The 12670-nt window shown below is 44.4% G+C and overlaps 1 protein-coding gene across 5 annotated transcripts in view; it reads right to left on the bottom strand.

The window, feature by feature from the left end:
- TOM1L1 (target of myb1 like 1 membrane trafficking protein) overlaps positions 1-12670 on the bottom strand; it is a 55562-nt gene that overhangs the window by 5020 nt on the left and 37872 nt on the right. For 4 of the 5 annotated variants that reach the window (XR_014788152.1, XM_084837225.1, XM_084837226.1 and 1 more), the window contains exons 8-14: positions 9638-9771; positions 7161-7221; positions 6214-6334; positions 3931-4033; positions 3142-3202; positions 1058-1136; positions 271-352 (exon numbers count right to left, since the gene is read on the bottom strand). Coding sequence is in view for 4 of the 5 variants with exons in the window: in XM_084837225.1 (XP_084693351.1) it covers positions 271-352; positions 1058-1136; positions 3142-3202; positions 3931-4033; positions 6214-6334; positions 7161-7221; positions 9638-9771 (641 nt within the window). In the remaining variant the exon portion in view is untranslated. Of the gene's footprint in view, positions 1-138; positions 353-1057; positions 1137-3141; positions 3203-3930; positions 4034-6213; positions 6335-7160; positions 7222-9637; positions 9772-12670 lie in introns of those variants that run through there. The other variant, XM_084837227.1, reaches the window with a different exon arrangement.

Below are 12670 nucleotides of genomic sequence, written 5' to 3'. Positions count from 1 at the left end.
AAAAAAGAACTACGATTAACTGCCTGCTGAACAGAGTTGTATGATTAGACTGAGTAACCAAAAAAGAAAGTGTCGTGTGTCTCCAAGTTAAAAGTGTTGCAGCTTTTAATCACTCCTGTCCAACCTCAGTTGCCATCACCACTGACTTAAATAAGTGTGAATTGTGTCATACTTCTGCTGCATTGACATCGGAAAGGCTGTGTGTGTGCTGGTCTGGGCTGTCACTAAACGCGAACAAGCAGTAGCTTAGTAATTCTCAAAATCACTTACTCTGTTTTGACACTGGGAGCCAAAGGATCGAATTCCATGAGCTCATAATAATTAGGAGGTAGTGAGATGTTTTTTGGTAAGTCTGTGGAAAAAGGAAAGCCAGAGGAAAAAAATGAACGTTTTGAGCTGACATGCAGACTTTTTTTTGCTAATCAAGTATAATGTGAAACAAAAGTCCTATTTATCAATACTACCTTCTATTGAAATTTTATGGCAAAAGGTAAACATGATACGTTAAGAGGGGTGAGAGGGATTAGAAGGGGGTAGGATCTGAGCAGCAATTCCTCACAGCAGTAGAGGCAAAGGCAGCACAGACTAAGGATGAGAAGACTTGAATTTAACTAGTAAGATATATTACAGTGAGAGAACACAGAACTGTTGGTGAATTTAATGGTTATGCAGAATTTTATCTTCAACATCCAGAGAGAGAGAGATTGGGCTGGTTCAGCTCAACTTTAAAGTAGATGAAAGATATGCAGGGTGGGGAAGCAGGACTACACCTGCCCACTGTGTGTCACTGTTCTGCCTCCAGAACTGAGGGATGTCTACACACAGGCATAATGTTTCCACGGGACGTATTTTTAAAAAATCCATAATCTACAGGCTTGAATTGTGCAGTTGATTCTCTTGGGAAGGTGTGACCTTCCTTCCCTGCCATGCACACCCTGTGCACGTCTTGAAGTTCATCCAAAGAGGGCCATTACCCAAGTCTCCTACCTATTAACATATGGGAAAGCCATCACAAGTTATGTACAGTTAAGCTCTAACTGCAATTGTTTAGATTTACCTGCTGGTGGTGCATCTCTTGAACCATTGCTTTGAAGGCTTACTGGATGGAAAGGCACTGGATTTAAATATGTGTTTACCTAAGGAAATGAAGGGGATTAAATCAGGTATGTAGGAAGATAGGGTAAACCAGTTTTTAATGAACCTAACAGGCTGGTACATTCTTATATTGTTCCCAACATAACATGCCATAAAACCAAGGATTATCATGCATATACAGAAATACATTAACCCCTGTTTCTGCTTGTAATGCAGTTCTCTATAAAATTCAGCTAGAACAGAGCCAATGGCTCAGCAGGGATCCAAAGAGCTGCTTAGATCTGCACTAGCTCAGTGGAATCTGAGGTTTGGTTGCTTGCTTTTAATAACAGCTGAACCCCATGCCATATTACAAGCTGCTTTGGAAACTCTTCCATTTCTGAGGCAATTTATTGTGCAACAGACACGGGGTGCTGTTTAAAAACCCGTTGTGAGGGAAGGCAGGATATAATTCAAAGAATCAAGGGCAGTGTGATCTAAATACCCCTTCGGTTCAGGTTCCCTGGTCCTTTGGGTCCTGGACAATACGTTTTTGAGGTAGATTTTAGGATAATGTGTACCCTGTTTAACCCTGCCTCCATTTTACTTCCCCTTCTCTGTTGTTTCCCCTATATCTATTTTTAGATTGTAAGCCCTTTAGGGAAGGGAGCTGTCAGACCTCTTCTTTGAAAAAAATAAAAACGCCATGTATACAGAGGGCACTATATAAATTATACCTTGGCCTCAAAATCTTCATACTCCCACCTCATATTGTATGAATTAGATATTAAGTAAGCATTTGGTCAGACAAGGAGTCCAAGGCGGTACCCTAGAATAAACTCTAAACTACCATGACTAGGTACCTGAAGACGGAGAGCAAGGCATGTGATGGTACAGTTAAGGTCACATTTAACCTTTCCGTTAAAATAGGGAGAGAGTGCAAAATCTAGTAGAGAAAAACAGTGATAACTGAATGTATTCTATCAAAGATTCACACATCTGCCAACTCTTCTTTGACTGCTAATAATATTTTCCTTGAAATGTAAGACCCTTATGGTTGGTTGTGGTTGCACTACATTTTTAACATGTGAGGCCTTGCAACAAAATACTGCAGTGTATCTCTGGGGTGGGCGTGTAGTGGTGGGGCAACTGAGGGGACTGAAAAAACAAAAATGTTAGCATCAAAGTTAGCATTCTTACACTAACTTGGGTCTTACTTTTTTTTAAAGTATTTGAAGATTTAAAAATGCAACCAGCCTGCATGCAAATCAATAGAGCATTACACTTCTGCATTCAACTGAGTGCCGATTTGTCCTGGGAGGAGGTTTGTGAGGGCAATTTAAGTAAATAGTCCTTTGCTGCAGCCTGAGTTATGAAGGATTTTGACCGAGAATCCAAACCAGGCTCAGACCCGTGTCTCACCTGCAATATTAACATTGCAGGGCTGCCAGACAACATTGCAGGGCTGCAATGAGCTACTCTCAGTACAGCCCTCCCCCAACTACAATAGGGAATACAACAGTAAACTACACTTCAGGGTTGTTGTAAGTTATTCTCAGCTTCAACCCAACCCCCAAGGGTTTAACATTTCTGCAGGGTTGTTGTAAACCACTGAGAGCTTGACCTGCAGTATTAGTATGAGCTAGACTATAGGGCTGTCAGAAGCTATATTCTCCCAATCACCTTCCTTTCCAACCTGCAGTACAGGGACAGTGAACTGCGTCTGCTTTTTAATTTACACTGGCAGGGTCATTTTAAAATGTTGACACTAAATATTTTGGCTCCCTAAGGGTAGGCACTCGGGGAACGAGTTCAGACTTGGGAGGAGTGATAATGTACTTAATGCTCTGCATCAGGATCTTACCCACAGGCAAATTCTGCACTGTTGAGCTGACCTTTAATGTCTCTTGCACACAACTGGTATGTAGGCACTGGGAAACTGTAAAAGTGATTCTGAAAAAGAATGGATTAGAGCCCTTGCACCCCTGCATACTGAGAATGTGTACAAGTTCTTTTTTTCCAGATACCTGCTACTGAACTAGGACTAAGAAATAGTTTGCTACTCACATTAACATATGTTTGGACACCTGGGATGCTTTGGCATGTGTTTTGTGCTTCTGTTGTGAACCTAAAAGGAAAAGAAGGCATTGGAAGCCACCAAGAGACTGAAATTCCTGAAATTCCTGAATTCCACTCCAAGGTAATCACAAGACATCCACCCTTCTGGTTGCCTTGTTAATCCATCCTTCCTTCAGTCTTTTGTTCACACAGTCCATACTGGCCTTCCATAAATTAGCATAAAATGGATTGAGGACTGGAAATGACAGAAGTCTACCTGGTTACTTGATGAACTTCCAAAGACAGGACATGTTGTGATCTACCAGTTCTCATATTTGCTTATCGACCTTCAAATCCCAACTAAATATTTAGGGGCGCAATCCTATGGCCACTAGTCAGCAGCTAGACGGCCATAGGATAAGTTGGTTTCCAGGAACCGACCTTGCAGCCCGTGCTCTGAGGTCGGTTCCCTGAGAACTGACCTCCATCCCCTCCCATGCTGCCTTGTAGGCAGTGTGGATCAGCCCCGCGCTCCATGCTTGTAAGAGCAGTGTGGAGCAGCAAAAACGGGGCATTCCTGGGGGGACAGGGCGGAAGTGTCTTTCCAACACTTCCTATCCAGTGTCCGCCCCCACCCCCCAGCTCTGACTTCCTGCAGCTGAAATCGGCTGTCTAGCTGTGAATGCAGGGTCCGCGCTGCTCCTGCCCTGGATTGGATAGGCGGTTGCCTCCGAGTTTGGAGGCGGCCGCCTATCCTGATAGGATTGTACCCTCCGTGACTTTAACATTGCTACTTACGAGGAATGTGGAGTGTTTGTAGTCATGAATGGACTTAGTTGAGGGTAAAGTGATGGCTGAGTGGGATGGGAGCTTGGAACAGCAGCACTTACTGACTGGCAGTCTGAAAAAAAGAAGTCGAAGAAAGTTGGTATTATGATTGCAAGAATTTTTCTACAACTATATGAACACAAGAACCAGGTAAGGGTTTTAACATGGTAGTAGGGAGGGATTTGGTATCAGGGCCACATTGTGGTAATCAGTGATAGCTCCAGGTTTTGGAGGGCCCTTGGGCAAGACACCTTCCATGGGCCCCCTCCCTCAGTGAGTCTACCTTCTCACTGTCATTGTCACAAGTTATTGCTCCTCATCCTCTTTCTCATCATTGCTACTGCTTGCTTGCTTGACAGACTGAGATCCAGCGAGCAAGTAGGCTGTGGTATCTACTGCTCCTTCTCACCACCACCATTGTCTAGGCCAGAGCAAGAGGAAGGTAAACAAGCAGGTCGGTGAGGAGGAGGAGCAACTCCAGGGGGCTCTTGTCAGTGGGCCCCTGTTGGGGTGTGGGCCTTTGGCAGGTGCCCAACCATGGCCCTGGTGATAATGACAGCTGCATTTGGTCTTCATGTGTGTGTGTGTGTGTGTGTGTGTGTACTTACAACACTGGTGGCAGGCTGAAAGAAAACTGAAGCGACAGAAAGTGGGGATGTAATGTGAGGGAGGAGAATTCAGCTAATGATAAAGCTAGACCACCACCACTCCCATTTTATAGCTCAAGGGCAAGCAACTTGTGGCCCTCCAGACGTTTTGGCCTACAACTTCCATCAGCCCTAGACAGCATAGTCAATGGTGACAATGGCGGGAGTTGCAGGCCAAAACGTTTGGAGGGCCACAAGTTGTCCACCTGTTATATATGAATAGGACACATTTGTGAATAAAGAAATGTGGCTGCCCTGACACATCTACTTTGGCCCTTAATATATAAACATATATTTCCTGTGAGGAAAGATAGGGCAAAGAGGGAAGGAGATTTTCCTCCTTTTGCCCTCCATGTACAACCCCGTAACGCATTACACGCACAATTTCCCAGGCACCGCTCTCTCTCTCTCTCTCTCTCACACACACACACACACACACACACACACGGAGGGAGGGAGCGAGCGAGCGAGTGGGTGGGTGGGGGGGATACACATAAGGTTTTTTTTGCTGTGATAATGGTGTGTGTGATCTCAGCTCAGGAAATTTGCTTACAGCATTGCTCAGGAAGCAGGGTGCAGAGAGATAGGGCTGTTGTGCTTTTATTTTCCAAGCCTCCATTTGTACAGGTGGTTCCCATTAATTTTTGTGAAGTTCAGTTCTTCACTGGGTGTGTGTCTGTGTGTACCGAATATTCTGTAAGCCATAGGTAATAAACAAAGCAACCTCCTTGCACTCAGTTGTTATAAACCAGGGGTGTGTGCTTCACAGCTGTGAGCAGGGGCACCATATCAGGCACGCAGGAGGTGGGGGGTGGGAGGGAAGAGTCACAGTAAGATTAAATAGCACACAACTAGAGAGATACAAGATTAAACGGGGAGGAGGAGCAAGTGTCATAGCTATTTTCTCTAGGTTTTCTACCTAATAATTACAGCAAAGCTATAATCTAACACTTTATTCCTTTGGTGTGCAGAACTAGTATGGAGGACTATTGAATTGTTTATAACACATATAGGCAGTCTGTGGCCTGCATGTGGCTCTCAGCTGACTGCCTTGTGGTCCATAGATACCTCCCCCCCAGCCTTCTCCCTCCCACTGCCCAACTGACTGGTGCCAGGTACAGCTAAAGAGTGCTCCAGTCAGCTTGGCAGCGGGGAGGAGGCAAATAGCGTGGAATGGGATCTCGGTGAGTGAGTGGGGCAGGGAAGGGGTGTGTGTGTGTATGTGGGGGGGATAATGGATGCTCAGGCTCCACCCACAGGGAGAAGGAGGTGGAAAAACAAGAGAGAAAAGGAGTGGCCCCACCCACTGTCCATTGCTAGCTTGCAGCCCCCAACAAATCCCTCAGGGTCCGCGACCCCCGCCAGGTAGAGGGTTCTCCACCCCTGCATTAGTATAATTTCTCTGAAATGCACTTGAAAATATCCAGAAAACTAACCACACGAAGGAAGGCTGCAATAAGCACTTCTTCTGTCTGAAATGTCTTTCAAATCACAGCTCCCCAGCCCAAATCTATAGGACCTGGGCCCAGAGAAGGCAGTCTCCATCTTTCCCTCAAGGTTCACAGTAGTCCATTAAAACATTAGTGAGTTTACATATTTTACGCACTCAATTCTGAAGGCTGGGGAGGCACAGGGCCAGCTCCCCCAGGCTGTGGTACAGTAGCAGGAAAATTCGACTCGAGGTCAAGCAGATCACACGAAGGAGCAGACGGCTGGTTGCCATTGACCTTAAAATTAAACAAAGAAAGCAGGGGTTATACCTACGGCTGCCTCCCAGCAAAAATCAAATGTTCCCTTTACAACAAGCAAGGCTCTTCATAATCTCTGCTTGAAGCAGATCTTGGAGCCTGTAAGGATCTATTCAGGTCACCTGCTTGTCATCTATGGTTCGGTAAGCACCAGATTTTTAAAAAACATCTGTATCCATGTATCTGTGCATCTCTCTCTCTCGCACGCACGCACACATTTTTAGGTCAAGAAAGAAAATGGGTATCATATAATTTTATGCAGATTCAGAAAAGCACTGCACAGTTCAAGATGACTACAGGTAGAATGGAATAGAATCATTTCCTGTATAATGTATTAAGAGGAAAATTTAACAGCTGCAATTTGGAGAAACATATTAGGTCTTCCTGTGCTCGCAACATGTCCCTCCCCCACCTTTTCTAGCAGCTCTCCACTCCTAACATGCTTAGAAGTAGATTTGATATTCAGTTATGAAGCCAATAAACAGTGCTCAATTTCCACACCACCCCTCCTCAGACATATTTGGTTACTTGTTGAGTTAGAGCTAGAGGTGTTTTTTCTTCTTCTAAACACTATACAATGAATAAAGAGATGAAAACTTCAATTCTATGCACACTTACTTAGAGGTAAGCCCCACTTGAACTCGGTAGACTTACTTCAGAGTTAACATGCCTAGACTTGGAAGGTGCAAACATTGTATATCACATCAAGAGCCCAAAGAATACAATAGTATCAGATGTTTCAGACTACTTGTCCTAACAAGTGACAACAATTCTGAGCCAGTAGAATTGGATGTTAATCGCTTACCATTGTGCGTTCATTTTGGATCCTCTGATTCTCCAAGAAACGTACTCTGTTTCGAGAGAACCTGTATGAAACATTACAATCAGCTCCAAGCCAGGCAGGTAGGATAAACAAAGGAAGTATTTTGTAATCCTCATCTCAATGTTCCTAAAGATTACCTCCCCAAAATAAACTAAAAAAAGAATTTCAGAGACAACTAGGTCTTTTTTCTTTTTCTTTTTAACAAACAGTTTAAAAAATTAACATTTGGCCTGAGTTAGCACAGAGTGTGGCTTTCTATGGTACTCTTGATATTTTTGTAGGATATATCTTTTCATTCACAATTAACAGTCTCTGTTTTTTTTTAATCATAATGCAGTCTTGGGCATTGTTTAATCAGCGCTAAGCCACAGACGATATAACAAGGAAATACAGTGCAGAGATATCACTGCAATAATGGAAAACTTTGTTGTGTTTCTGTTGCGAAATAATAGGTATGAGTGCTAGCAATCAAGGAAGTTCCTGCAATGAGCGTATGACCCCAAAATGAAACAGAAGTGTGAACTTAAAATAAGGAATCTAGAACTCCACCTGTCAGCTCAGCTGCTGAGTGTACAGTGGAACTGTGGGTTAAGGGAAGCTGCAGGTGGGACTATTCTGCTCCAGAACACACCTAGCGTACCTCTACACGTGGCACGAGAGACCAAAGTAGAACACCGGGAATCTGTACAGAAAATCAGGAGCAGCGTACTGAAAAAACTATAGTCGTGTACATGGGAGGGCATTCTGCAGCACGGAGGCCACAAGTGCCACAGGCAGCAAGGATTTTTTAGCATGTCTGGATAGGAACAGGAGAGCCTGTAAGGCAGGGGTGGGCAACTTGTGACCCTCCAGATGTTTTGGCCTACAACTCCCGTCATCTCTCACCATTGGTTAAGCTGGCTAGGGCTGATGGGAGCTGTAGCCCTGCAGATGTTTTGGCCCACAAATTGCCCACTGCCGCTGTAAGGTCTGTCTGTAGCAAAATCAGGCCTGCACTCCAATGCTGTGCTGCTTGGCTAGAGGCAAATCACACCAAAGCACGGTGGCCTGCACTGGTAATACAACACTACATTACTACTTCTAATAATTCTTTGTAACATACTTTCAAACCAAAGTGCTGTAAATACATAAGGGCTGGCCCTGCAGGTTTAAAATCCAATACAGTAAGCACTAGAGTGGCACTGTCTCAAAATTCTGCAACAAATATGCAAGAACACACACACACACCCCCATGCAAAAAATAGCTACGTGGGATGAGCATTGACTGCATCTGGATGTATCGATAAGCTATAGTTTATCACTATGTGAATGAGGCTTCAATATGTGCACTCCCCCTCGCTCCCTTCAGCACAGCTGCTAAGACGAGATCAGAAGCTTTCACCTCCATTTTAAGTTAACCTAGTTTATCATATCTGAACCCTAAATTGTAGTTGATCTTAACTGTGGTTTACTGAAACAAGCTTCTTGAAACGAGAGATTGTTTTGTGTTGTTTTAATTTCTACAGTGCTAAAGCTGTTTCCACAAGCTACAAGCGGTCACCTGCACCTTGAGTTTTGGAAAACACAAAATGCAAGAGGATATAGGCTCTTGTAACACTATATAGTATTTAAAAGATCTGTTCCACTCTTCCGTAACAGGTGATCAAACATGTTTAGAACTTCTCCATATTAGAAAGGAGGGTCAAAACTTGGTTTGCAAGAAAGGGCAGGTGGGTGTACAAAGTTTGTTGCATCCCTGTGATGGCCAAACAAGAGAGTCACCAAGGAGGCAGACCACACGATCGCTGAGCAGATTTTGGAATCATGTTATACTCTCAGTTCTTTTTATACATGAGCTAGCAAGGAAGGAAGGTGGTATGATCTCTTAGCCTGCTGGTTTCCAGAAATCTGTACAAATCAGAGCTTTTGCCAACATGCACTGTCTGCTTCTTAAGGCACACTTCTCAAGAGAGACTGAAATTTGCTACTCAACCATCTGTCCAGGAGGATTCATGCTTGCCCAGTATATGAAAAATAATTTAAGCATCATACTAGAGATTTATATCTGAGACATTCTAGGTCTGTTCAGATTATGTTCCTGGGGTGAGATCAAAAGCAGGCTACAGGCTCCCTCCCCTGCTTCCGCACTGGAGAAGAAGTGATGGGAGATCCTGCTAATCTCCCAAAGTCATGGGGAGATCCCATGTTCTACCAATCAACCATAGGATCCATTGGTTCAGTCATTCACTTCTCTACAAAATGAAAGCAGCAGAGGAGAGTGCACAAGGCCCTCTCCTAAAGAATAATCCTACAGGATGATCATCATCCAAACAAGCCCTTGGTTAGCTCAAGAGAGTGCATGAGGCCCACTTTTGACCTTTCCTCAAGAATACCATGAGACAATCATCATCCAAACAGGCCCTTGATTAGCTTGATGGGCACACAATAATAAGAGAGCGGTATGTATACAGCAGCTTTACCTTTCATGTCCCAGGAGGACATTATTCAGATTTTCATTCACTTGTATCAGTTCAGTGATCACGTCTTCATTCTGCACAGTCGCCAGCATTTCCATGATTCTCTCTTGCATTACCCGACAAGTCTTATAGAGCTTCTGCCAAGGGACAAAAGAAAAGAGATTCCCTATTAGCATTTGAATTGTAAGAACAATGGTTGGTGACGACACGACAGATTACATCCAACACAACCACAGGTGCTTGAAAGACATGCAATTAACACTGCATTTAATTTGTTACTTTCTCTCTAATCCTTTGTTTTAGGGGGGGGAAATGCCATTTTCTTTTCTTTTTTACTGTCTTGCTGGAAAAGCATGAGCAGTTCCTAGGGACAGCCACAGGCCCCTCTCCCTTCTGGCAATTATAGACAGGGTTGGCCTTGCCATGCAGCATAGTCAAGCACCCTGCTTCAGACAGCACCAGGCGGTGGGGATGAGGATAGATGAAATCAGGTAATGGTGCCTGAATTGTGCCAGTGTTTCGCCCTAGGGAGTAGAATGCAATAGTGCCCTACTTCCAGTTCTCCATTGTCAGTACTTCAGATGGGCTTCGCTCATTCCATACAGGCTGAAGTGTGTGTGTGTGCGCGCGCGTGCACGCAGGGGCATATGCATGTATGGTGCTGGGATTTTCCCTGGGTCCCACTGGTCAGTTTTTGCTTCTGTGTCATGCAGATTGGCTGAGTTACTATGGATTATGTGGTGTCTAGATGCCACAGTCCTACTTCCAGCTCTGGAATGCCAAGTATGTAAAATGAGACAGGCCACTTCGGCATCTCAAACTGTGTCTGCTTTTAATTAACATAAGAGGCCTATTAATTTGATCAAGGGTGCAGCTAACCCAGCATCCTGTTTCCCACAGTGGCCAGCCAGATGCTTCTGGAAAGCCCCAAAGCAAGGCACATGAAGGCAGAACCCAGTTTTTCTCTCCAGGATCTGGCTCCGCTTAGTGATCATAACTAATTGTCGATGACTTGGGTTCACACAACATGCTAACGCAGTGGTTGAGTGTGGGTTGTTGTTGAACCATGGGTTGTCTGTTGAACCATGGGTGTGTTGTCTGAACCCAGGACATTTTCCACAGGATGGCTTGTCAAGCATGCAGGTGGCCTATTTTTCTTGAACAGGCCACCTTGAGAACCCTTGGTTTGTTGTTGGGTTGTTCAGGATAGTTAACAAGCCTCACTGCATAGTTAACAAGCCGTCCTGAAGAAAATGTCTGGGATTCACGCTAACCCATAGTTCAACGAACAACCCATGGTTCAACGAACAACCCACACTCAACCACTGAGTGTGGGTTAGCATGTTGTGCGAACAGCCCCACTGATAGACTTATCCTCTATGAATTTATCTAGCCCCCCTTTAAAGGCATCTAAACCTGTGGTCATCATCACATCCTGTGACAGCAAACTCCACGAAGTATTGTATGAAGCAGGATAATATTTTGCCTGTCCTGAATCTTCTGCCAATCCAGTTCATTGGGTGACCCCCAAGCTGTAGTATATGGGAGAGACAAAGTTCTCCATGTCGATACCATGTATAATTTCAGAAACCTCTCTCACATCCCCTTCCCTAAATCAATCTTTTTTTCCTAAGCCTGAAACATTTTAGCTCAGCCTTCCCCAACCTGGTGGCCTCCAGGTGCATTACACTACAACTCCTATCATCCCCAGCCAGCCCATTGGGAGGTGTCGTTGGCTGGGGAATGATGGGATCTGTAGCCCAACATGCCTGGTGGGGATGATAGGAGCTACAGTCCAACACGCCTGGAGGGCACAAGGCTGGGGAAGGCTGTCCTCTTAGGGAAGATCCTCCATCAACTTGATCATGTTCATTACCCATTTTTGCCCTCAAAAAGGCTCGCTATGACAAAGTTCGAAAATCCTGTTCTGTATGCACTCTCATCCTAAGATGCCTCCCACCCTTTCATGGAGAGAGGTCCCCACGTGAGAACTGAATTCTTACTCCTCTCATATTCATCAAGGTTTTCAACTTCTACACCCCCGCCCCCACCATTCCCTACCTTTATTTCACAAAACATGCTCCTTGCATTCATTCAAGCACATACTGTTGTTCTTTGGACAGGGTGTGGGCAAAAGAAAGAGGCAAGAATGCAACACCAACCACAGGAGGAAGAAAGAGAAATAAGGAAACTATCATAAGGAGATAAAGTAGCGCCTTACGATGCTGGATCAGCCCAAGGATCCATCTAATCCAGCAATCTATCTCCCAGCAGTGGCCTTGGAAAGTGAGCAAGTGGAGCATGCTAGAGATAGCCATCTTCTGTTGTTTGTCCCCCTAGCCTTGGAAATTGAGCAAATGGAGCATGCTAGAGATAGCCATCTTCTGTTGTTTGTCCCCCTAGCCTTGGAAAGTGAGCAAGTGGAGCATGCTAGAGATAGCCATCTTCTGTTGTTTGTCCCCCTAGCCTCTGGTAATCAGTAATAACTAGTGCTGTGCCAAATCCTGCCCCATATTTTTGGGAATTTTTTCTCTCACTGCGAAAGAGGCATTGTTTTTTCTGCCTCTTTTGCAGGGAAGGAGAGAATTTTAGCACTCTAATCTTTTAGCTCTGCTGTTCTAAATCTGTATTTTAAATTTCTGCATGGCTGCTAGGTTTTACTCTGGTTGTACTTTTATATTGTAGTTTTGCGCTTTCGTATTTTATATTGTTTTATGTTGTACTTTGTGGTTTTAATTTCTGTGAACCGCCCAGAGAGCTTCGGCTATTGGGCAGTATAGAAATGAAATAAATAAATTTTGGAACATTTTCTCTTCGGGGAGGGGAACAGGGTTTCCATATACCTTTTTAAGTTTCGGAGGTGGCTGAAGGATCTTTCTAATTTTTTTGCTTATTACTTGAAAAGTGCTCCCACAATGAGAGGCTTCTCCAGCCTGGCAGCACTTCTTGAACCCCCATGAGACGACATGACCTCTCCCTCTCCAATAGGCATTCAGGGATAACTCCCAGGTCGCAGAAGCTTCTTTGCAAAGAACA

This window comes from Heloderma suspectum, chromosome 2 (assembly GCF_057233095.1).
Source record: "Heloderma suspectum isolate Gila_16-S chromosome 2, 16-S_ref, whole genome shotgun sequence".
NCBI classification, from domain to species: domain Eukaryota; kingdom Metazoa; phylum Chordata; class Lepidosauria; order Squamata; family Helodermatidae; genus Heloderma; species Heloderma suspectum.
The sequence above is the reverse complement of the archived record's forward strand: the minus strand, read 5'-3'. Positions and strand labels throughout refer to the sequence as shown.